The 27057-nt window shown below is 39.9% G+C and overlaps 1 protein-coding gene across 1 annotated transcript in view; it reads left to right on the top strand.

The window, feature by feature from the left end:
* Positions 1-27057, top strand: part of arid4b (AT-rich interaction domain 4B) — a 165712-nt gene that overhangs the window by 70421 nt on the left and 68234 nt on the right. Inside the window, 3 exon segments of the mRNA XM_046871718.1 lie at positions 6605-6684; positions 14786-14862; positions 15418-15566. Of these exon segments, the coding sequence (XP_046727674.1) occupies positions 6605-6684; positions 14786-14862; positions 15418-15566 (306 nt within the window).

Below are 27057 nucleotides of genomic sequence, written 5' to 3'. Positions count from 1 at the left end.
CCATGTGGGATGGATACCGTCCCGCCCTAACAGGCCAGCCGTGCCCTCAAATTATATATATCAAGCCCACATTGTTTTTGGAGCACCACTCAGACATCCAGCAGTTCAGCGACCATAACCTGCTGTAGGCTACATTGCCATGTCGCATTGGGATGGGGCCAGAGCATGTTACTGCATCGGACATTGCCTTCTCTAATATACACACCTCTATAATATTGCTCTTAGTAACCTCTGACTGTCGAAGGCGTATATCATTAGCTCCTGTGTGAAAAACTATCTTAGAGAACCTGTGCTTTCCTAAGAATCTAAGCTGACCTGCTATGTCTGGCTCCCTGGTTCCGGTATACACATAACCTGTGCTGCTGGTGCCACTAAAGGTCTAGCTAATTTCACGTGCCTCAGAATAGAGTCTCCTAAAACCAGAGCTCTTTCAGGTTTCTCAGCAGGTGCTTCACTGAGGAGAGCAAACCTGTTAGACACGTGAAGTGGAGAGGAATGGTGCTCCCGTGGGCGAGCCTTAGCGTTAGCTTTGGCTTTGCGAGTATGCCGCCTAGCTGTCACCCACTCGCCCCGCTGCGAGGGCTCTAATGCTGGAGTCGGGGAATGCTAACTCCACCTAGGGCATCCAGACTTTCCAATGCAGAACCTGGAGTGCTCTCGCACTCACTACTCCTCTCTAGACTCTGGATGCACTCCTCTAATGCTAAGATCTTCTCCGTCAAAGAGCAAACTAGCTTACACTTCTCACAGATAAAATTATCGCTAACAACGGAGAAAGACTGACTAAACATGTCACACTTCACACACTGAATGAACTGGATGTTTGCCATAGCAGAGAAATTACGTACCTTAATGTGGTTACCGGAGTGTGTGTTCGCAGTTCTGATGGGAATGGTCTCCACTCACTGCTTTCAGACCCTCAAACAGGGAAAAAAGTGCGCTTCCGAAAGAAAAAAAAGACGAAATGGAGCCAATGGAAAGAAAAGGATGCAGGAAATCATGACGATATTTTGATATTTTAAGCGATGAGAGAGAGAAAAAAAGCGAACTGTAAAAATTTAAGCGCAGATACAAACAAAATTCCCGGCAAACAATCAACCCACAACAAAACAATCAAAAAGGTTATAAAAAAAGTATAAGTTTAATGCCTATAGGTTTGTTTATATATTGGTAAATTTGTTGATAATGAGTGAGCGAATGATGACTGTGGTGGAGAAAAAACTCCCTGATATGGCATGAGGAAGAAACTTTGAGAGGAACCAGACTCAAAAGGGAATCCATTCTTATTTGGGTGGCACTGAATGTACATTAATTACAAACAATCTGAAGAAAAGAAAGGGCCAGGAAAATTGGCCACTGGTACCTCAGGAGCATATTTAATAAGACCTAAGCCAGGAGAGAGCTGTTCCCTTTATTTCAAAGGTGCTTCACTGTAACCCTTTTCCATCAACCAGTTAACATTTGTGTTTGTATTCACTGATGGTCTGAAAATATTTTCTGTAGAAAATCCTAATTTAAAGATGTGACGCATCACTGTATAAACAAAGTTTGACAGGACACTGCTAGTGTAGAGCACATTTAAATGTCACTGGTGATTATTATCACACAATTTCTGTACAACCTGACAAATCAATTAGGCAGGATTTGACTAAGAATTGCCAAAAAAGAGCTTCAAGATCATCAAAAAGAAACACTCTGCACAATTAACAATTAAAATGGAATGGTATTTTTTTGGTTACATTTCAGCTTTGCTGTTGTTTGTTTTAAAGATATTTTATGTCCAAAATTTACAACCAATAGCATCAAAAATATATAATGTCTGTAGGTAAAATAATAACTATTGCATATTTACTTTAGTTATTTAAGTATACAACATTTAATTGCATTTTAATACCCAAGTAGTTCTGTATTTGATAACATACACTAAATCTGTCATCACAAAATAAGCGTGAGGATTAGAATCAAGCTAATTGTACATTATTATATGTTTATTTTAATTTAATATTATTCATGAATAAAGAGACAGTAAACAAAAAAAAAGTTTTTTTTTTTCTCATTTTTAATTACTAACCTGATTCCAAAAAAAATTGGGACACTGTACAAATTGTGAATAAAAAAGGAATGCAATAATTTACAAATCTCATAAACTTATATTTTATTCACAATAGAATATAGATAACATATCAAATGTTGAAAGTAAGACATTTTGAAATGTCATGCCAAATACTGGCTCATTTTGGATTTCATGAGAGCTACACATTCCAAAAAAGTTGAGACGGGTAGCAATAAGAGGTTTGCCCCTTCCTGATTTCTTATTTTTTTGCATGTTTGTCACACTTTAATGTTTTAGAGCATCAAACTAATTTAAATATTAGTATAAAAATAACACAAGTGAACACAACATGCAGTTTTTAAATGAAGGTTTTTATTATTGAGGGAAAACAAAATCCAAAACTACAAGGCCCTGTGTGAAAAAGTGTTGGCCCCCTTGTTAAAACTGTGCCACTAAACCTAATAACAGGTTGGGCCACCCTTAGCAGCAACAACTGCAATGAAGCGTTTGCGATAACTTGAAATGAGTCTGTTACAGCGATGTGGAGGAATTTTGGTCCACTCATCTATGCCACATTGGAGGGTTCTCAATCATTCAGGTCAGTATTTTGACTAGGCCACTCCAAATCTTCATTTTGTTTTTCTTCAGCCATTCAGAGGTGGACTTGCTGGTGTGTTTTGGATCATTGTCCTGGAGAGGAACCCAAGTTCTCTTCAGTTTGATGTCACAAACAGGTGGCCGGGAATTCTCATTCAGGATTTTTTGGTTAACAGCAGAATTCATGGTTCCATTTATCACAGCAAGTCTTCCAGGTCCTGAAGCAGCAAAACAGCCTTAAACCATCACACAACCACTACCATATTTTACTAATCTGTTTCTGAAATGCGGTGTAACTTTTACGCCACAAGTAAGGTTACACACATCTTCCAAAAGCTTTTGTCTTGTCAGTCCACAGATTATTTTCCCAAAAGTCTTGGGGATCATCAAGATGTTGTTGGGCAAAACTGCGACGAGCCTTTATGTTCTTTTTGCTCAGCAGCGGTTTTCGTCCTGGAACTCTGCCATGTAGACCATTTTTGCCCAGTTTCTTTCTTATAGTGGAGTCAAAACAATTCAATTCAATTAATTTTTATTTCTTAAACACTTTTAACAATGAACATTGTCTCAAAGCAGCTTTACACAGATAATGTGGTGATTAAAAGTAAATATTTTTTTTGTAAGTAAGTTTGTCCCTGATGAGCAACTGTGGCAAAGAAAAACTCCCCGAGATGGCATAAGGAAGAAACCTTGAGAGGAACCAGACTCAAGAGGGAACCCATCCTCATCTGGGTTGCACCGAATGTCCATTTGAAGCAGATATACAATGTTGCGGGGTACAGTGATGATGATCAGAAGCGAACCGTATCCTGAGTCAGTGTAGCAGACTGTTGACATTAACTACAGTCCAATCCATCCTCAAAGCTCCCGTTCTTACTCCGGATTTTCATGGAACCACCCAAGGTGTTGATGAGAAACCGTCCCAAGCTGCACAGAGTGGCCTCCAGTCGAAGAGAACACTATCCAGAGGCAGGCCTGGACGAAGTGGGAAGATCCACGGAGGGGAGAGGGGCAGGAACAGTGGTCACTGGAGCCTCAGGAGCATGTTTAACTCGACCGAGAGAGAGAGAGAGAGAGAGAGAGGGTGACCGGAAGAGAAGGATATGGATTATTAAGTGTCCTTATTGTTGTATGAAAGTTAATGTCACTGTGCAGTTTGGACTCCGGCAAGACTCGCTATGGCAGCATAACTAAAAGGGAGAACCAGAAGGTAACACAGACATGAGGGATGTCTGGGATAAGAGACCACCCACCACACCACCGTCAACAAACCTGAGTAAACGTGTGAATGTGAAAAAAATCTACTGATCAAAGGCTTGACTAAATAAATACGTTTTCACCCTCGACTTGAACACTGAGACTGTGTCTGAGTCCTGAACACTGGTTGGAAGGCTGTTCCATAACTGTGGGGCTTTATAAGAGAAAGATCTGCCCCCTGCTGTAGTCTTCATTATTTGAGGAACCAACAGATAGCCAGAACCTTTTGAACTAAGTAGGCGTAGAGGATCATACTGGTACAGACAGAAGTTCACTCAGATACTGCGCTGCAAGACCGTTAAGTGCTTTATACATCAGTAGTAGTATTTTATAATCAATGCAAGATTTAATTGGGAGCCAGTGTAGACTGATTAAAACAGGGGTGATGTGGTCATATTTCCTAGATCTAGTGAGGACTCTTGCTGCTGCATTCTGATCTAACTGAAGCTTATTTATGCACTTATTTGCACACCCAGACAGTGAAGCATTACAGTAGTCTAATCTAGAAGTAACAAAAGCATGAAATAGTTTTTCTGCATCTTGTAACGACATCATATTTCTAATTTTAGCAATGTTTCTAAGGTGAAAGAAGGAGATCCTGGTGATATTATTCACGTGAGACTCAAAGGAAAGACTAGGGTCAATATTCACACCAAGGTCTTTAACAGCCGTACACGCTGAAACAGAAACACCATCCAGAGATGCTACGTAATCGGAAAGTTTACTTCTAGCTGCATGTGGTCCTAGTAAAAGTACTTCCATCTTATCTGAGTTGAGCAGAAGAAAGTTATCACGCATCCACTGTCTAATGTCCTTTACACACTTCTCAACATTGTTAAGCTGATCTCTCTCATCTGGCTTTGCTGAAATATACAGCTGTGTGTCATCAGCATAGCAATGGAAGCGAATCCCATGTTTATGAATAATTTCACCAAGAGGCAGCAACACTGACCTTCACTGTGGCAAGTGAGGTTTGCAGTTCTTTGGTTGTTGTTTTGGGGACTTTTCTGACCTCTTGGATGAGTCATGGCTGTGTTTATGGGGTAATTTTGGTCGGCCGGCCACTCCTGGGAAGGTTCTCCACTGTTCCATGTTTTTGCCATTTGTGAATAACGACTCTCACTGTGGTTTGTTGGAATCCCAAAGCTTTAGAAATGGCTTTATAACCTTTTCCAAAACGATATATCTCAATTACTTTCTTTCTCATTTGTTTCTGAATTTCGGCATGATGTCTAGCTTTTGAGGATCTTTTGGTCTACTTCACTTTGTCAGGTAGGTCCTTTTTAGAGATTTCTCGATTGCGAACATGTGTGGCAGTAATCAGGCCTGGGTGTGGCTAGAGAAATTGAACTCAAATGTGATAAACCACAGTTTTAACAGGGGGCAAACACTTTTTCACAGAGGGCCATGTAGGTATGGATTGTTTTCCCTCAATAACAAAACCTTTATTTAAAAACTGCATGTTGTGTTTACAAGCCCACTTTAAAACTTGCAAAAATGTGCACTTTAATTTGTAAATGTGTTCCTTTAACTTAAAAAAACAACTAGTTTGAGATTTATATCCCCTTAACAAATTGGGTATAGTCTGGGTAGGACTGTTAGATACTGATCATTGTTCATTAGCTATAGGATGCCCACACATTCAGAAGTTAGAAACCATGCTGGTATTTTCTGTTATTTTTCCTTATTATTTTGTTATTTGTATTTTTTAAACTTTGATTGGGTGGGCAAGACACAAAATTGCCCACTGCTGCCAAATTCTGCATGATTTTCTTCAAGAAAGAAGAGACTGTTCAGTAAAAGTTATAAAATGTGTTGCTATGTGTTCTTGTTGTTTTATTATAGATTCTAAATCTTGTTAAAATAGCTTTATATTAGTTAGCAACTGTTTAAAAAAGGACCTGAAGAAGTTCTTTATGTTTAAATAAATGTTTATGATCGTTACAATTACAAACATATGTTAACTGTTTGGCAACTCACTGTGATAATTCAAGATGTCTTGTCACCTGCTGTTTGTTTTTTGTTAAACCATAAAACAATAAAGACTGAGTTCCTAAATACAATATTTTATGTCTCTTCTTATTTTGGAAAACAGCAAATGTATTTATAAGCAATGTAAGTGTAAGTAAACTGTGTGTATTTTGGACAGTGCAAACTATTGGTAGCTTTTATTTCTAGCTAATATGTTAATTGTTAGAGCAAAAACAAGTGTAAAGGGACTAAAAATAATGGTAACAACCAGTAAAGGACTTATGAGTAGATTACACTGGCATACAAATCTATAACTAGTAACTTGCAATTGTAATTATTAGTCATTAATTACTGTATGATTTTTGTGATGTAAATTAACCAAAGATTAAAAGACATCAATTATTTTTCCACCCTTAATGTGACAGTAAATGAAAACTAATTAGAAATATTTAAAGGAAAAAATTGTGGAAAAATACATCGTTTGCACCATAGTGTGCATCATTTTATATTGTATTTGACTTGTATTTGTTTGTGCATACACACTCAACTGTGATGGTTCAGTATTATTTCTTTTTTAAACAGCAGAATAGATATCTAACATAGTTTTAACCTTATGTGTTTTTTAATATTTATTATATTCTTTTCATAAAGTTTGAAAATGTAAAAAACTTCTACAATTTAGATTCTACCCTCATTTTTCTTTCTGTTCTTTCTTTATTATTAAAGGTCATTTCTCCAGATTGTCATGAAGATGTCATGATGAAAAAAGACAGCGTGTTTGTCCGTTCCTTCAAGGATGGGAAGTTGTGAGTAGCCTTATATATAAGACACTTTAGCAATTGTCATGTGTACAAGATAATTTGGTTGCGAAAAATTTTTATCATATTTTAAAACATTTTTATTTGTTTCATTTTGTGTTTTGTATAATTACCAGCCAGATGTTTATTTCGGTTTTCTGAAAGAACAACAGTTATCACTAAAATCATATTTTCTGTTTTGTTTATCATTAATTCCACAAAAGGTTTAGGTCACATTTGTTATTTTAGCAAGAATTTAATCATTATCCATATTAATGTTTTGTCTTTTTATTAAGACAAAAAGTCAGTATTTACTGTAATAATGTGGCCTTTTTGGTTGATATCACTTCACATAACTGAATTTGAGGCTACAGGGCAAGGGCAATTCAATTTGTGAACTGATGACAGCTGTCCGCTCCTTTCAGAGGAAACATGGGTGTTCAAGGAAGACCTGCAGAGAGACTGTGCACACTTCCCAGAAGTGCAGGAACAGGTTCAGGGACAGAGAGATGTCTTCTTTTGTTGACTTTATTGATAAGCTGATTGTAAACTTCAGCTTTGGACTGCAGCTCACCATGTTCATTCAGAACCCATTTTTTATCACAGATGTCAGGGGGTTCTCAAAGGAAGTCACACAGCACTTTACGTTGGTAAATGCTGGGCCTCCCAGATGCAATTGGTTGATATCCAAGCAGATGTGGCCCTGAAAGAGCAGTTTGTCAGAACTGACCCATCTACTTTCTGGCTCCAAATGATCCCTGAGAGAGCTTTCCCAGGTCTGCGGAAAGTAGCTCTATACATCTTGACCATGTTTGGCTCCACATACAATTGCGAGGCAGCTTTCTCCACAATGAACATAATCAAAACTAAATATCGTTCCAGGCTCACCAATGAGGACCTCCACATGTGTTTGAGAATGACTCCATTCAAGCCCAAGCTTAAAATCCTGGCAGGATAAGCTAGAGCTCAATTCTCTCACTGAGCAAAAGGTGGGGGAGTGAGATATAACGGAGGAAGAAAGTAATTCTCTAAAACGGTTCAATTGTTAAGTTGTGTTGAGATTTATTATCTGTAACATTGGTTGAGACTGTTGAGTCAAAATGTGAAACAGAAAATGGGAAATTCAAACCTTTTCTCCATTTATTTTATTTTTCTGAATTTAAGCACTTTATTTGAACGTGCACACTTTTCCCATTTGATTTGTTTTCTCTTATTTTGACATGCAGCCCTACTTTTATTTAGTTAATGAAAAAAACATTATAAATATCTACAGTCAGATATACTGTATGTGTTCAGTTCTATGTTACGTGACAATAAATATTGTCAAAAGGTTTATTTTAATTGTACTGAATTCCTTTGATTTGACTGTCAGGTATTGATTACATGCAGACGTTGATACAACTACTAGTCTACTTAAATGTATATCACACTAAATAGTTGACATTTTAACCTTCCGGACCTTTGCTTCAAGAAATTTTCTTTAACTAGCCCTCTTTAATTTTTTTATGAATACCCCTGCCATAGAGGAAAGACCTAAGACACACCTACTGACAAAAGGATTGACTAAATAAATATGTTTTCAGTCTTGACTTTTAACAAAACTCTGATAGATACTCAGATACTGCGGTGTGAGACCAGTGCTTTATCACTGCATCAGTAGTAGTATTTTGTTATAAATGCGAGATTTAATGGGGAGCCAGTGTAGACTGATTAAAACAGGGGTGGTCATATTTTCTAGATCTGGTAAGGTCTTTTGCTGCTGCATTCTAGACAAACTGAAGCGTATTTATGCACTTTATAACACCCAGACAGTAAAGCTTTGCAGTAGTCTAATCTAGAAAAAAAGTATGAACTAGTTTTTTCTGCATCCTGTAACATCATATTTATATTTTTTATTTGGGAAGGTGAAAGAAATCTGTCCTGGTAATGTTATTTACATAAGTGTCAAAGAAAAGTTTATAGAAAATAATCGCACCAAGGTCTTTCACTGCTGTATGCACTAAGACAGAAATCCCATCCAGAATGCTACGTAATCCAAAAGTTTACTTCTAGGTGCATGTGGTCCTAGTAAAAGTACTTTGATTTAATCCGAGTTAAACAGAAGAAAGTTATAAAACATACACTGTCTTATGTCCTTTACACACTCCTCAACATTGTTAAGCTGGTCTTCCTTATTTGATTTTGATTAGAACATACAACTGTGTATCATCAGCATAACAATGGAAGCTAATACAATGTTTACATATAATTTCACCCAGAGGCAGCATACAGTGGGTACGGAAAGTATTCAGACCCCTTAAATTTTCTTACTCTTTGTTATACTGCAGCCATTTGCTAAAATCATTTAAGTTAATTTCTTCTCCTCATTAATGTACACATAGCACCCCATCTTGACAGAAAAACACAGAATTGTTGAAATTTTTGCAGATTTATTAAAAAAGAAAAACTGAAATATCACATGGTCCTAAGTATTCAGACCCTTTGCTGTGACACTCATATATTTAACTCAGGTGCTATCCATTTCTTCTGATCATCCTTAAAATGGTTCTTCAACTTCATTTGATTCCAGCTGTGTTTGATTATACTGATTGGACTTGATTAGGAAAGCCACACACCTGTCTATATAAGACCTTACAGATCACAATGCATGTCAGAGCAAATGAGAATCATGAGGTCAAAGGAACTGCCTGAAGAGCTCAGAGACAGAATTGTGGCAAGGCACAGATCTGGCCAAGGTTACAAAGAAATTTCTGCTGCACTTAAGGTTCCTAAGAGCACAGTGGCCTTCATAATCCTCTAATGGAAGACGTTTGGGACGACCAGAACCCTTCCTAGAGCTGGGCGTCCGGCCAAACTGAGCTATCGGGGGAGAAGAGCCTTGGTGAGAGAGGTAAAGAAGAAACCAAACATCACTGTGGCTAAGCTCCAGAGATGCAGTCAGGAGATGGGAGAAAGTTGTAGAAAGTCAACCATCACAGCAGCCCTCCACCAGTTGGGGCTTTATGGCAGAGTGGCCCGACGGAAGTCTCTCCTCAGTGCAACACACATGAAAGCCTGCATGGAGTTTGCTATAAAACACCTGGAGGACTCCAAGATGGTAAGAAATAAGATTATCTGGTCTGATGAGACCAAGATAGAACTTTTTGGCCTTAATTCTAAGCTGTATGTGTAAAGAAAATTAGGCACTGCTTATCACCTGTCCACTACAGTCCCAACAGTGAAGCATGGTGGGGGTGTTTTTCAGCTGCAGGGACAGGACGACTGGTTGCAATCGAGGGAAAGATGAATGCGGCAAAGTACAGGGATATCCTGGACGCAAACCTTCTCCAGAGTGCTCTAGACCTCAGACTGGGCCGAAGGTTTACCTTCCAACAAGACAATGACCCTAAGCACACAGCTAAAATAACGAAGGAGTGGCTTCACAATAACTCTGTGACTGTTCTTGAATGGCCCAGCCAGAGCCCTGACTAAAACCCAATTGAGCATCTTTGGAGAGACCTAAAAATGGCTGTCCACCAACGTTTACCATCCAACCTGACAGAACTGGAGAGGATCTGCAAGGAGGAATGGCAGAAGATCCACAAATCCATGTGTGAAAACCTTGTTGCAACTTTCCCAAACAGACTCATGGCTGTATTAGATCAAAAGGGTTCTTCTACTAAATACTGAGCAAAGGGTCTGAATACTTAGGACCATGTGATATTTCAGTTTTTCTTTTTTATTAAATCTGCAAAAATGTCAACAATTCTGTGTTTTTCTGTCAATATGGAGTGCTATGTGTACATAAATGAGGAAAAAAATAAACTTAAAAGATTTTAGCAAATGGCTGCAATATAACAAAGAGTGAAAAATGTAAGGGGGACTGAATACTTTCCGTACCCACTGTATATAAAGAAAAAGGCAGTGGGCCTAAGACAGATTCTTGTGGAACACCAAGCTTTCCCTCAGTGAGTGCGGAGAACTCACCATTTACATCAACAAACTGCTAATAACCTGAGCCAGGAGAGAACTGTTCTCTTAATTTCAACAATATTTTCTAGTATAGCAAGGGGGTTAGATCTATCAAGAGGGGGTTATGATCAATAGTGTCAAAAACTGTTCAAGCAACTCAAGCAAGAAGACACAACTCTGATCAGCATCTAATAACAGGTCATTTATCACATCCAGCAGTGTCTCTTTGCTATGATGAGGCCTAAATCCTAAATGTTACCTCGTTCAGCGTTAATGTGCTACATTATTTTCTAGGATTTCGGAGATAAATGGAAGGTTGGACAGCTATAATTGGACAGCTAACGAGGGTTAAGTTCAGTTTTTTAAGGGAGGTGCAAGTAATTAAGGGTGCAATTTATTTATTATGGTCCATTCCATTTAGGTTTAGGAGAGCTGGGTTCCTCAAGTGTAAGGGAAGGTCACAATAAATACTTGTCACTTTAGCCTATAGAAGCTATTTTTTCTGATATATTTTTCTGATATTTTTTCTATATTTGTTGTTATAATTTTAGAGTTTTTATGAGGAAGAAACCTTGAGAGGAACTAGACTCAATAGGGAACCCATCCTCATTTGGGTGACACAAAGTCCTTTTATTACAGTTCTTATCTCAAGTCAAGAGTCAACTTTTATCGTCATTTTAACTATATATAGCTGACGCAGTATACAGTAAAATTTAAAAATCTCTTCAGAACGCTGGTGCTACATGAAACAACATAGAGCTACATCACACAACATAGCTACATAACCTACAGAACACAAAGCTAAGGACTAAAGTAAGTGTCCTCGCCTCGTGTGCAACCTAGTGCAAACAGTGTAGACAAAAGACAACACGAGACAGAGTGGGACAGATGCACAAAACACCCTACTGTATATATATGCACTGTATATAATAATATTAAATGTAATTGGTGGTGCTATAGACAGGGATGTGAATGAATCGAAATAAGTAGTGAGTGTTTGTTGAGTTCAGGTCGTACAGTTCAGTAACACACAGTTGTGTGTATGTGTGTGAGTTTGGTTCATTTCAGTTCTGTGTGTTGAGGAGCCTGATGGCTTGAGAGGAAAAACTATATTGTAACACAATTGTAATGACGCAATAAAAAAGCGCAGCCAGCACACGGTTATCTGGATAAGAGCCAACATGTCTGCGGTGTGCGGATAGCGATTTGCAAAACATGCAATGCTGAAATTTTAAGAGGGGGTGTATCTGCAAAGAGTTTTTCCAAGTCGGGTTCAATTTATCACCTGAAATTCAAATATCCCGATTGCCATTCTAAATATGAGAAAAATGCGGCGCAGAAAAGTAGTCAATCCGAGCATGCGCACTCCATCTGTAGAGGATGTTTTTGAAAAGGCAGGAAAGTTTTCCAGTGATGGTGCCAAGGCAAAAGGCATAACACAAAAAATTATGGAATTCATTGCCTTAAATCAGTGGTCGCCAGTGGCTCGACGGGTTGATCTTTGAAACATTCCCCGTGGATCCCGAAAATAATAATTATTATAATATATTATTATTTATTACACAGCTCTTCCTAATGCTATAGATTAGAATGTTCCATTCACTTAAATGGGCTTCCTAAAGTTCGGCGGTCAATTATTTTCGTTTAACAGACTTTTGCTAATAATAATTGACTGCTGCCTGTCTGTCAATACTATGTATGGTATAACAATAATTTATAATTTGCATTTAAATTCTTTGAATTGCAATGCATTGATTTTAGTGAGGTTAGTACACACTCATAGCAATAAATGCAATGGTTCTAATAATTGACAATCTTTTACCGTTGGTGTGGCCCTCTGTCACAATTCAGGTTTCTCATGTGGCCCCTTGTAAAAATTAATTGCCCACCCCTGCTACAGAGGATGGTGGGGACAGATGAGAAGACCATCAGAGTCTTTCGTCCCTCTATCACAGACATTTACACCACACACTGCATCCATAAAGCCAACCACATTACATGTAGAATGTGGTTAGTAGGGTTGGAGGGAGATATGCTTTCCTCAACCTTCTTAGGAAGTAGAGGTGCTGCTGGGCTTTCTTGATGATGGAGCTGGTGTTGAGTGACCAGGTGATGTTCTCCACCAGACTGACGATCTTCAAGGAGGATCCATCGAATATCAGTAAAGAATGGATGCTCTGTGCTTTTCTAAAGATAACAACCATCTTTTTGGTTTTGTCAACGTTCAGAGACAGGTTGTTGGCTCTATACCAGCTGTTTCACTACCTTACTGTATGCTGACTCGTCGTTCTTTCTAATGAGATCCACCACGGTCGTGTCATCGGCGAAGATAATGATGTGATTCAAGCTGTGCTTTACTACACTGTCATGAGTCAGGAGAGTGAACAGCAGTGTGCAAAGCACACAGCCGTGAGGGGCCCCAACCTCACAGTCACAAGCAGGCGAAGTTGTCTTGCAGTTTGTGACCGCCTGGATGACCTGCCACATGTGCTGGGTGTCTCCCCTGTCCTAAAAGAAAGAGGCTTTGCCTCTCTGATGACTCGGGGTAGTTTGGCATCATTGAAATCTCCAGTGATAATGACCAGTCCATTTAGGTAAACATTTTTCAGGTTGCTAATAGCCCCATAGGGTTCACACAGTGGCTACTTAACATTAGGGCTGTGGGGAATGTACACTCCAACAATGAAAGCAGTGGTGATTGCTCGTGGTAAATAAAATGGCCTGCACCTTACAGTCACAAACTCCGCTGGAGCAAAAGCTGGAGACAAGCACTTACACCCTTCTATGTTGATATAAAACACCCACACCACCATTGTGAGTCTTACCGCACAGAGCTGCATTTCTGTCAGCACAGAACTAGGCTAGCAAGTCTAGCTGAGTGCCGGCCTCTGGAACTCTGTCGCTGAGCCACGTCTGTGTGAAAACAAAGATGCAGTAGTCGCCAAACTCTCACCACGTGGTCCACTGGAGTCGGATGTAATCTCCCCACCACCGGCATCAGGCAGACAACAACAGGACTGTGGGCATGGTCTTTGTAGCTGAGATTGCAGCAGTTATTAAGTACATCATCATGCAGATTTGTTGTTGCATGATTTTGGTACCGTAACAGCCGCTGGCTTGTATACATGAACACAGCTGGTATCATCCTTCATCTCATAGACAGCTTACCCATTCCTCTATTCCCTTGTTGCTTTTTTTTTGTTTTGTTTTTTTTTTAGACCTAATTGACTAATCTGACATAAGAAAATCTGATACCTAAGTACCTAAGTCCAGTTTCTCCATGTGCTCTCTTGACCCTACTCCATTTTTCAAACTATGTTTACATATTCTCTCAGCTCTAAAATATTATTTAAGTCATTATTTATCATTTAAAATCCTTGATATTTGTAAACGTGTTAGAGTAGAATGAATTCTTAAAAGACAAGATTATGTAATACATAACTCACTCATTGTTGATTTGAGCTGTTTCACATGTACAGTGGCCTCCTGGTGGTCTTAGAACGTAACCCCTGCAAGTTCCTAAAATCTGCACATTTTGGATGCACCCCCACATCCCCTATGGTATCTTAGTGAATTGATCTAGACATTTCCAAACTGCGAATTTTTGGCGGTTGACTGTAGTACAGTTCACAAATACTATTAAACATGCAGTGATAAACATATACTTTCAACAGCTCAACACCACATAAAGCCTCAGTTGCCATGTTTACATGCACAATTTTTTGTCATTCTGAATAAAATCATTACAATTGTATGATTCGGTGGGCTGTTTGCATAAGATGTTATCTAATCTGATATTATGTTTTTTGTCAGGTGGTGTTATTCATCTGAGATTGTGTTTGCCTAATTTTAAGACCTGATAAGGCCAGATAATTTTTTTATGTCCATTTCTCAGGTGACTGCACATGGCATGAGGTTTTTAATGATGACACATGATTATACACCATTTTAATGTAGCTATCCATTCTTAATTAATTTGCAATAATCATTCCTTTGTATGTATCAGTAATTGTGTAACAGTAGAACATTGTGGTTTTGTAGGTTTAGAGATGCCACTTTGAAGAGCTGGCAAGGTCATTTGTTTTAAAATTAATGTCTGTTGATCAACAGTAATAAAAATCTTGTTACCATGTTGAATTATAGTGTTTCTGTCTTTCAGTTATATGATTTTACGGAAAGACATTAAGGAACTTGATAGTGAAATGGATCCAAAAGCAGAAGCCAGCCTTAAGCCAGGTGAGCAACTACACTAACACCATTTCCACTGACCCATTACTAGTACAGAAAACAATTAAATGTTCACTTTCCCTGTTTCAAAAGTGCTGTTCATGCCAGTAATGTAGTCAAATCAATGTGTACATGTTACAGTGTAGAGCTAACCTTTTCCAGAACATGATAAAATTGGTATGACTATAAATTGCCTCAGTGTATGGCAGTGGCAGTGTATGGCAGTGTTTTCAAATGTTTAACATCAATGGCATTTTCAATATGTCTGTACTATTAATATGAATAGACTTTAGTTTCCCTCCTTAAACTATGATTTGTATCAATCACAATGATTAGCTAAAATAGTCATATAGTAATGGAAGAGGAACATACACACTTCTTCAATTGTTTGTTGTTATTTATCCAGGCCTAGAGTACTGTATGATTTTCACCAATTTTTAGAAACCAAAAAATAACAGATAATGGATAGTACCTGAAACAGTGTGACCTAAATTTTGAATAGTTGGGATTTACAGAACCTGTAATTGTGTAATTATAAAAATTTCTGTGTATTGGCTTAATTAGTGATGAGTGCAGCTTGGAATTTCCAGTGCAGTGGTACTGTGCCTAGTTCATGGAGAACTGAGGTTAAGTATGAAAGTTCCAGCAGTGAAGAAAATGAGGAGGAGGAAGAGGAAGTACAGGAGGAAGGTGGCACCAGTGAAGAGGAAGAGGTAAGAACATGTATTTTTACACAGTATTCATCATAGACATATACAGTGCATTCAGAAAGTATTCAGACCCCCTTCACTATTTTCAGTTTTATGTTACAGTCTGATACTACAATCATTCGGATTGATTTTTTTGTCATTGATCTACACTCAGTACCCCATAATGACAAAGCAAAACAGAAATCTAGAAATGTCTGTACATTTTTTTTTTTTAACAGAATTATTTTTTTTTTATATCACATGTACATAAGTATTCAGACCCTTTGCAACAACACTTGAATATTAGTTTAGGTGCCTCCCATATCTCTTGATCGTGTGATTGGGTATGATTTGAAAGGCACAGATGAGGTCAAAATAACTGCCTGCAGAGCTCAAAGACATTGTTGCAAGGCTACAAGAAAATTTTGTTGCATTGAAATTCTCAATAACACCGTGGCCTCCATAATTCTTAAATGGAAGAAGTTTGGCACAACCAGAACTCTTCCAAGACCTGGTCACCCGGCCTAACTGAGTAACCAGGGCCTTAGTAAGAGAGGAGACCCAATAGTAAATTTGCTCCAGAACGTGTCTGGACAGAAGATTTTCCTCAGTGCAAGACCCATGGAAGCCCAGTTTGCCAATATACACCTAAAGGACTCTCAGACTGGTGTAACAAGATTTTCTGGCTTTAATTCTAAATGTTATCCCTGGAGGAAATCAGTCACTGCTCATCACCTCTTCAAAACCATCCAAAAAGTTTAACAAGATGGTGGCAGCATCATGCTGTGGGGGTGTTTTTCTGCAGCAGGGACTGGGAGACTAGTCAGGGTTGAGGGAAAGCTAAATGGAGCAAAGTACATAGATGTTCTCAATAAAAATGTCTCTAGGTTATGTATTGTCTACGCTATGAGTCATGTGTGTAATCAGTCCAATGGAAAACACAGTGTCACCAGCGGGGTGAAGTCATGACCAGGAAGCTATAAAACACACATGGAGTGAAAACGGCGCTAGCTTCTAAAAAGGGAAGGAAGCACTACAGGGATGGCAGAAGTGTGGCATAGAGATGCAGCATCTCGTTCCCTTCGGGGAAGCATGGTTACATACATCACCTGGAGACATTCCCCTCCAGCAACCCGAGCTGCGTCAACAATGCTTCAGAAACGAGAGTCCAATAACACCAGCTTGACCAATTTTATTTTTTTTTTTAACATTTATTTAACCATTTTAGTCTCATTGAGATATAGAATCTTTTTCAAGAGAGACCTGGCCAAAATAGCAGAACAAATTAAATCACACAATCACAAAACAAACAAAAACGCAAAAGACAGCTCAAGTGCATTTCAATTTAAATAAAATAATATTTAAAAGAGATGCCTTTTCCAAACAAAAAACAAACAATACAGGACAAACATGGTTTCTGCCATCTTGGATTAAGGGTGGGGCCTTCAGTACATTAGTGGAGACAAATCCCTGCCTAGTGTGGATGGGCACAGCTAGGTCGAATAACAGAGGGGCCAGGAGTGGCACTAAGGTCAAGTGGTCAAGAGGTGCGCCATACGACCTCCCAGAATAATTTCTACCACCTCAGTGGAGAGATCGGAGATTAGGAGCTGGGGCCTGAAGAGTGCTTACTCTTCATGCTTGCTTTAATTTTCTTTTTTTTTTTCTTTTTTCTATTTTCTATTTTTTCAGACATTTAGCATTTTCCACTTACCATAGACACATACGCACATAGAGCTCTTCATGAACAAACAGAAGCTAGCGGCCCTTTTCACTCTATGTGCATTTTAATGCTTTTTGATGCAGCTTGAGTTCCTGAAGGGGAACCTGTTCCACACATCGCTCAGGACCTCAGACTGGGCTCAAGGTTCAACTTTTTACATGGAAAATTCTGTGAATGTTTTTAAAATGGCCCAGACTTTAACCTTAATGAACATCTCTAAAGAAACCTGACTTGCCCCAGTTTGAGAGGATTTGCCATGAAGAATGGTAGAAAATGCCTCAATCCAAGCGTGTAAAGCTTGTTATATCATACCCAAAAAGACTTGTAAATTTAAAAGCCTGTAAATGCTGCCAAAGCTACTTCAACTAAGTGTCCGACAAATATGTATATGCATGTTCACTATGTTTCATCTGTCTTGAAATATTGTACCTTGTAAAGCATCCTTGAGCTTGGGAAAGGCGCTATATAAATTAAACATATTATTATTATTATTATTATTATTATTATTATTATAAGTTCTGAGTAAATTATCTGAATACTTATGAACATTTATATATATATATATATATATATATATATATATATATATATATATATATATATATATATATATATATACAGTGAGGAAAATAAGTATTTGAACACCCTGCTATTTTGCAAGTTCTCCCACTTAGAAATCATGGAGGGGTCTGAAATTGTCATCGTAGGTGCATGTCCACTGTGAGAGACAGAAAAAAAATACAGAAATCACAATGTATGATTTTTAAACTATTTATTTATATGATACAGCTGCAAATAAGTATTTGAACACCTGTCTATTAACTAGAATTCTGACCCTCAAAGACCTGTTAGTCTGCCTTTAAAATGTCCACCTCCACTACATTTATTATCCTAAATTAGATGCACCTGTTTGAGGTCATTAGCTGCATAAAGACACCTGTCCACACCATACAATCAGTAAAAATCCAACTACTAACATGGCCAAGACCAAAGAGCTGTCCAAAGACACTAGAGACAAAATTGTAACCTCCACAAGGCTGGAAAGGGCTACGGGGAAATTGCCAAGCAGCTTGGTGAAAAAAGGTCCACTGTTGGAGCAATCATTAGAAAATGGAAGAAGCTAAACATGACTGTCAATCTCCCTCGGACTGGGGCTCCATGCAAGATCTCACCTCGTGGGGTCTCAATGATCCTAAGGAAGGTAAGAAATCAGCCCAGAACTACACAGGAGGAGCTGGTCAATGACCTGAAAAGAGCTGGGACCACCGTTTCCAAGGTTACTGTTGGTAATACACTAAGACGTCATGGTTTGAAATCATGCATGGCACAGAAGGTTCCCCTGCTTAAACCAGCACATGTCCAGGCACGTCTTAAGTTTGTAGGTAAGACGTGACCGAGACAAGCATCTTGACATGCATCAAGAGTGAGTCATAGACAGATGTGGCGGAGAGAATCCGGCAATTTTTCAAAATAAATCCGTTCAGAATCAGATAATAAATAAAACAGAAATAATGAAAGTTATGTATTCTTTTGTGCCAATTGACCAACAGACCGGTGCCAGTTTGTGGCCTGGGGGTTGGGGAACACTGTTTTAGATGACGACCATCCTCTTGAATACAGCTTTTACTCCTCCTCCTTAAAATTGTCCCTCACGTTGCTGTGATAGACTCACTACTTCAAACAAAGCTGTTGAAAGCAAACAAACGATATTGTAACGTCCAATGCTTTATTGTGCCTAGCTCGTCCCCCTCTCATCACTGCTTACTGTGTACTAACTGTTCATAAACATCTGACTCCCTTCAGTCACCCTGTATCACAAAAATAAAGGCAAAATGAAGAAACCATGTGTGGAAAATACATATTACCTTATGATTCAGTAGCTTTATGAACCTCCTTTAACAGCAATAACTAGTATTTATTTTCTGTATGACTTCTGTTTCACACACTATTGTAGAAGATTTTGGCTCACTCATCTATACAGTTTATCTGGAACTTATTTACGCCACTTCACTTTTTTCACATTTTGTTACAGAATGTTGCAGCCTTATTCAAAAATTAAAGATCATTAAAGATTATAATAAAAGATTAAATTCATTATTTTATCTCAAAACTCTACAAACGATACTCCATAATAACAAAGTGAAAGAAAAAAAGAAAAAAGTTTGTTTAAAATCTTTACAAAATTGATAAAAAATTAAAAAGAGTGTGGCATTGATGCAAAGATAGATAAAGTGAAAGTCTCTGTTGCAGCTACAGTGACTAATTCAGAGTGAGATAAGAGGGTCTTTGTCATGCGTGGATCAAGAGTCAGAAACCAGAGCACAGGCAAATGCTTTATTAGTCTCAGTACACGAGGCAGAAGCTGTGTACTATAAGCACGAACCGGAAAACAGGTATAATCCATAATGCTGGTCCAGCATCTCCGGGGGGAGGAGGATCTATGGTGACCCCAGGGTGCTCCGTGGTGGGGGGCATGAAGGGTTTCAGGAGTGACACATTAAAGGTCGGCTGGATGCAGTACCTAGGGGGCAGGTTGAGCCGATAGGCCACGTCATTCACCAACCTGATGATCTGGAACGGCCCGATGAAACGGGGGAGAGTTTCCTGCAGGGTAGCTGTAGGCGCAGATCTCGGGTGGACAACCAGACCTGATCACCCGGTTGGTAAGGGGGGCTTCCGACCTCCGAGGATCTGCGAACCTCTGGGTGGTTCTGACGGTACATTGGGGCTGGGTGTGTGCAGCTTTTCACATGTTCACGCTCTTTTGGAAACAGTGGCGCAGGGAGTTCTGCGCGTACTTGGCCCAGGGGAGGAAGCGATTCCAGGCTGTTTGTTGCCAGCTCCTGTATCTTCTGCTCCATCTGCCTGTTGGTCTGTGGGTGGTATCCCGACAACAGATTCACTGTGACCCCTAGGAGTCGAAAGAACACCTTCCACACATGGGATGTAAACTGGGGTCCCCGGTCGGACAAGTTCCGGAAGATGTAATGGAAGAGCGCTTCTGTGGTCTCTAGGGCTGTAGGCAGGCCACGGAGGGGAACCAGCTTGCAAGCCTTGGAGAATCGGTACACCACCATTTGAGTTGGGCAGGTCCATGATGAAATCTACCCTAGATGTGACCACGGGTGCTGCGGAATGGGCAGGGGGACCAGCTGGGATGAACGTCCTTCCTTCTGGGCATACCGTGGGGGTTGCGCCATGGCCTGGATCTCCTCCTCCAACTCCCAGACGATGGGGCTGAGGATTAGATTAGAAGGAACAATGGCTCATCGGGACCATGGATCCGGGACAGGGTGTCGGCCTTGCCATTCTTGGAGCCTGGCGGTAGGTAATGGTAAAGCAGACGCGGAGTGCCACCCCCTCCAGCCAGTGACGCCACTCCTCGAGCGCCAGTCTGATGGCCAAAAGCTCCTTGTTCCCATAATAGATTTGTTCCACGGAGGAGAGCTTAGTTCATGAAGGTTTGGAACACCGGAGGAAATGGATAGACCATACGGCATGACGCGATACTCGTAGTGCCCAGAGGAAGTGATAAAGTTCGTCTTCCACTCATCTCCCTTGGGGATACACACCAGATTGTAGGCACTGCAGAGGTCTAGTTTCATGAAGATCCTTGCTCCCCGTAGATCCTCTTGGGACCTCCTCCTTTCTTCTCCACAATGAAGAAGCTGGAGGCTGCGGGGGAGGAGGATGGAGTGATGAAGCCCTGCCAAAGGGCTTGTTGGACGTAATCCTCCATTGCTGCGCGCTCTGGAATCGATAACGGGTACACCCGGCCTTTAGGCAGCTTTGCGTCTGGCACCAGGTCAATGACGTAGTCCCAAGGATGGTGGGGTTGCAGGCGAATCACCGCCTGCTTGCTGAATATATCCATAAACGATCGGTACTCCGGGAGTTCTCCGGGCTCTCCACTAACGTGGCTGCTAGGGGGATCGGGAAAGGACACGGACGGGGAAGGTGGTGAAGACATTGCTCCCTGTACTGGTAGCTCCACTCAAGGATGTCACACGGGTTCCAGAAGAACTTCGGTGCGTGTAGTGCCAGCCAGGGATGATGCTTTCTGTGGAGTTCTCAAGGACAAGGAACCAGATCTCCTCACGATGGAACAAGCTTACCTGGAGGATGACCACTGGGGTACAGTACTTCACCCAGCCATGCCCTGAGGGGCTCTTTTGGATGGTTTGCACCGCAAGCTTCCATGTCCCTCTCTCCCGGTGTAGCTGAAGCTGCTCTAGGCAGTCCTGGGAGATGAAGTTGCCCGCTGAGCCGGAGACCAGAAGGAAGATCATGGGGGTGATTAGTGTGACCGGGAGCTTAGATAAGTGAGTGATTTTTGCGGTGAAGTCAGCAGTACTGCGGGTCGGGCCGGACACTGGGAAATAAGGTGTCTGTGCTTGCCACAATACAGGCAGACTCTGCTTAGGAGGCGGTGCTCTCTCTCTCTCTCTCTTCTCGACAGCCATTGGGATTCAACTTGCATGGGTTCAGGTTCTGGAGTAGAAGAGAGTGTGGAGTGTGTGGATTGTGTGGAGGGGCAGGTTTCGTTGCCGGGGAACGACAAGTCACTAGCCGCTGGAAAATGCGGATGGACCACTGAATGAAAGCCTTCTACCCCCAGCTTATCATCGTAGATGGCTATGGCCAGCTTAACCCTCTGGAGTCTGAGGGTGTTTTTGGCCCCTTGAGAGATTTTGACATGCTCTTACATTTGGTTCTTTTTAGTTGCTTTTAAAATATATTATTGACAAAAGACTTATTACACTGTATTCAGCACAAACTGTGCTACCATAATATGTAAACAACTTATATTTGTTTGTTTGTATTTTTGACAAAATAAGGTTTACGCGTGGTTTTTGAAAAAGCAAAAAAAAAAACTTACTGAAATAAGGCCACAATACCTATAGTAAACTTGTTTTCCCAAGACTTTTTGAGACCAGAGCTTCTAATGTAGGGTTTTTTTTTTAATCATGTGAAAATCATCCTGCCTGCTCATTCACATTAAACAATACTTTGATTTAAAATTTAAAAAGACACTTTCTACTTTGAAAGGCCATATGCGAAGAGGCGTCGACATGCTGTGACTGACAGCTTCGCAGACAATGGGTTGCATAATGAGCTGTCGATTACATAATGAGCTGTGGATCACTGAGCCAGGATCACAGTAAGAAGTACAAAACTACAACAAGGAATGTGTTTCCTTTGTGGTTTATTTAAAACACACATTAGCAAGGATAGTATTAAAAAAGGAATTGTGTAACAACAAAACAATACAGTACAATATGTATAAAAAATAAAGAGTGCAACAAAAACAATACACTACAGTTGGGTTCCGCGAATCCTAGCCTGTAGGGCTACAATACTATGCATTAAATAATAATAGTGTATCCATTTGAGGAATCAGCAAGAACAAACAACTTGAACCCCCACTTAGTTGGCTTGGCTTTCATGTACTGTGTCCTCCCAGTGTTAGCTTTGCATGCTACCATGCTCTCATCCATGGCTAAATGTCTTCTGGGATGATACATTGCTTTGCAGGTCTTACGGATTGTATCCATAAGCGGTTTCACTCTGAACAGACGGTCATGTTCAGATGTGCCCCTCTTTCTGTCGTTTTCTTTGTCTGCATCTGGGTGACTAATGTGTACATTCCACAAAATTGTCCTGTATCTGTCCCTTGACATAATTGTTGCTGGAAAGGGAACTGTGAAAATTCTGCTCTGTCGCCAGTAGTCTATGATGGAGGGCAACTTTACCATTGCCATGTAAAATAAGAGCCCAATGTAGCGATACATCTCACTCACGGTTACATCTCTCCATTTGTATTTGCGTCCCTTGGCTATTGACTTGGCAGCTTGAGCATTCTCTCCGAGAAAAACATTTTATATAGACTACATGGAGAATGAGAGTCAGAAGACCTCAGTTGAGGTCCAGGTTAATGTGCGGGCAGGAATCGCAGAGTCTGTGGAACTGTGTCGTTATCTGTCTGATCCTGCCATGACATGGTGGACTGTGTGTGCTGCCTTTGCCCTTTTTGGAGCAGGTGCTTGATCACATCTGTTTATGAAACAAACACACACACACACACACACACACACACACACACACACACACGAACATCACTAATTGTGTCATTGGTAAAGTTGTTTGCATATGTCATACAATGCAATAATGATTCAAACTAAATATAATTTAAGAAAATATAAAATATGTACTTACTCAGGATGATTCTCGGTCGAACTCAAAATGGAGTGACCCCTGTGTGGCCTGGTGTGAGTTTCCAGTGAAGGCAAGGGTGATGCAGCCACATTCCTAAAAATAATCAAACAATATATTTTTTAGTATTTTTGATTAATACACTTAAACAATATATATTTGTTAGCATGCATTGTACATATAGCATTTACACCTCAGCATTCCGGAACATCTCTGCTGGCTAACACTACATAACAGCCTTTCAGGATGATCAGTGACACTAACCAAAACTGAACTGAGGCTAAAATATAACTTTATTTAACGTCAACAATATTTAGGGCATACAATTACAAACAGTTAATGTTACAAATGAGCAGATATTGGCAGATTTTTGTTGTAACATTAAAAGGCAATGCTGACAAAAGCTAGGCAGAGATGTCTACAAACAATATGAGTTTTATATGATCAGAATGTAAGACTAAATAACTTACTCAAAATGCAAACGCTCCTCGTCGGAATCACAATCTTCTCTGGCATTGTTTTATGCCACTGTCCGGGGCGTGTGTGTGTGTGTGACTCAACGTGTGAACTGTTTTACCTGTGAATAGCGGGGGGGGCGTGTCCGCTCACAGCTCATTATCAGATAATGAGCTGCGGTGGAAAATCTGTGCCTCTACTTGGTTTCACATGATTTATATTCATATTCACAAACATGTTTATTTCACTGACTTATTCTAAAACTACACACTTTAAGCTGTCCAAAGATATATTTTTTATTTCCGTGTGTCAGATATTGGCCGAGTTTCAGCGCTTTTTGATGACGCGTTTCTAAACGAAGATCACGCAGACAAAGGCGACAGATGGCGCACCCTGACTATTTTATTCATTTAAAAAATACAACGTTTTGTTTATATAGTGAGCATACACAAATGAAAGTAGACCCTTTACAGATTTAAATGATGTATTACTTTGACATTTATGATCAAATATGACCGAGCAGTTTAAGCTCCTTTTGCTGGCATCTGAAAAAAAAGCACGTTTGGGTGCCGGCGGCAATTCAGATTCCAGGGGGTAATGTCCGAATTTAATCCTTGCCGGTATTCTCGGAGAAGAGCGGTCTTGTTCCAGCCACTGCTGGCCGCCAGGTGTGGAAGTGGAGGCTGTACTTAGTGAGCTAAGAGGACCCTTGGCGCAGGGTAGGGGGTCCAGTGGCGGTGCAGAAAACCTCTGCAAAGTGGCTGGTTAATAGCACATATGATCTGGTTATGAGCCAATGGCGTTCTATTTAGCCCTTGTAAGTGAGTAAGAAGATGAGAAATGCTATCCTGGATCGGTCAGGTCGAGGTAAGTGGTCGGTTCCGGGCCGATCTTCTGTCACACGTGGATCAAGAGTAGAAGCTCAAGTATAAGCACAAACCGGAAAACGGGTATAATCCGTAATGTTGGCAGTCCAGGGATGATTGCCAGTGTGAACTACAGATTGGATGGTGAGCAAGTGGAAATGGGGGCCTTATGAAGGGGAGAGTAGATTGGAGACAAGTGAAGTTGATTAGTAGGAGGGCGGGTTAGTAGGAGTGTGCTGAGTGTAGGAGGGAGGCGTGGCTGGTGGTTCCCTGACAGTCTTCATGCTATAAGCATTTGCTTACTGTATTTTAGCTCTAAATCTCTTCCCTAAGTGAGCACTGGAAAGGAGAGTGGTCTGTAGCTTATAATCTGTATGATGAATATAGTTGGAATGGTGTAGGTAAACAAATGGGCAGCAGGTTATCCAGATGAATTTAGCTAAATCTGATAAACATTAGAAAAAAATTGTATCAGGAGCAGCAATAAAAGCAGTTATATTTAGCATAGTACAGTTCTCAACGCTGCAGCCCAGGTTCGATCCCCGGTCAGGGAACCAACCCCAGCCATTAGGGTTGCACAAGCCTTAGTGCCAGTACCAAGCCCGGATAAAAGGGGAGGGTTGCGTTAGGAAGGGTATCCAGCGTAAAAACATGTGCCAAATCAAACATGTGGATGATCCGCTGTGGCGACCCCTAATGGGAGAAGCTGAAAGAAAGTTTATATTTAGCATGGTACAGTTATTTTTGGCCAGTAGGTGAAAAGAAGTGAGCTGCATAGCCTCAGAGCATTGTGACAAAGATGCAAACCAAAAATTTGTCAAGTTTAAGAATCCCAGAGGTTTTGAAAAGGGCTAAACTGTGATGGCTAAACAACTTTCCACTTTTGCAAATTTCCACAATCATTAATGATATGGGGTTGTATGTCAGGTAAAGGTATGGGAGAGATGACAGTCATTACATCTTCTATAAATGCACAAGTTTATGTTGAGATTTTGGCACTTTTCTTATTCCATCAATTGAAAGGATGTTTGGTGATTGTAGCATTATTTTTCAGGATGATAATGCATCGTGCCATAGGGCAAAATCTGTGAAAACATTCCTACAGGAAAGACATATAATGTCAATGGCATGGCCTGCAAATAGTCCGGACCTCAATCCAATTGAAAATCTGTGGTGGAAATTAAAGAAAATGGTCCACGACATGCCTCCAACCGGCAAGGCTGATCTGGAAACTGCAATAAGACAAAGCTGGAGACAGATTGATGAAGTATACTGTTTGTCATTAGTTAAATCCATGCCTCAGAGAATTCAAGCTGTTATAATAGCCAGAGGGGGTGCAACAAAGTACTAGTAGTGTTTTTATTGTTATGGCTGATCGGTGTACATACACAGTATTTTAATTACAAACTTTTAACAATAGGTCATCAATTAGAAATACATGAGAAAATCTACTATCATTTTATCATTACATCTGCCTTAAATAGCAATACAGCACTACATGCAATCCAGAATCTATTGTATCATATTTAATCTGAAAATCAAATGGTTTGAAATAATTAAGATTCACTACCTTACAAACTTTGTCTGGATGCAGTCAGAATATAAAAGCATGGTAATGGTCACCAAAAAATATAATAAATTCTCCTCTTTTACAGAAATAGTCCTGATCTTACAAAACACTTCTTTACATATAATAAAGTCAGGGTGATACTCTGTGCCATGGTGTTTAAAAAAATAAGCAACTTATGGCATTACCCCTCCTTGTTTGGGTGCAATCTCCTTTTTTTCATCTTTCCAGGGGCAAGAGACAATCTGTACTGTCGAAGAGACTTACAGTACATCGCAATACAACATTGGTGCTTTTTGGCTAGTGTTTTGATGAGGTTTTTGAAACGTTTTAATTGTTTTAATAAAATGTGTGTTTAGCTTCATAAAGCATAAATGTTCAGAATTCTTCCAATTTTTCTTATACACTGTGGATAAAGTATCAAAATGTGATGCTTAGGCAAAATATTCATTTTATAGAAAATAATCTTTTGAATAGTTGGTGATGTTCAAGTATTAAATGTTTAAGAAAATTGGTCATGGTCACTGGTATATGATAAACTGTAAAAGCGAAAGATGCCAGTGTTTGTCATCTGTGCACTAACTCACCAAATAATAGGGGCATGTTGCACAACAAGCTCCAGGATTGGATGACATTTAAACGTAAATCGTCGCTTCTATCAAACAATTTGAATGTACTGCAGAACAAGAT

Source organism: Silurus meridionalis, chromosome 2 (assembly GCF_014805685.1).
Source record: "Silurus meridionalis isolate SWU-2019-XX chromosome 2, ASM1480568v1, whole genome shotgun sequence".
In the NCBI taxonomy this organism is placed as follows: Eukaryota; Metazoa; Chordata; class Actinopteri; order Siluriformes; family Siluridae; genus Silurus; species Silurus meridionalis.
The sequence above is the reverse complement of the archived record's forward strand: the minus strand, read 5'-3'. Positions and strand labels throughout refer to the sequence as shown.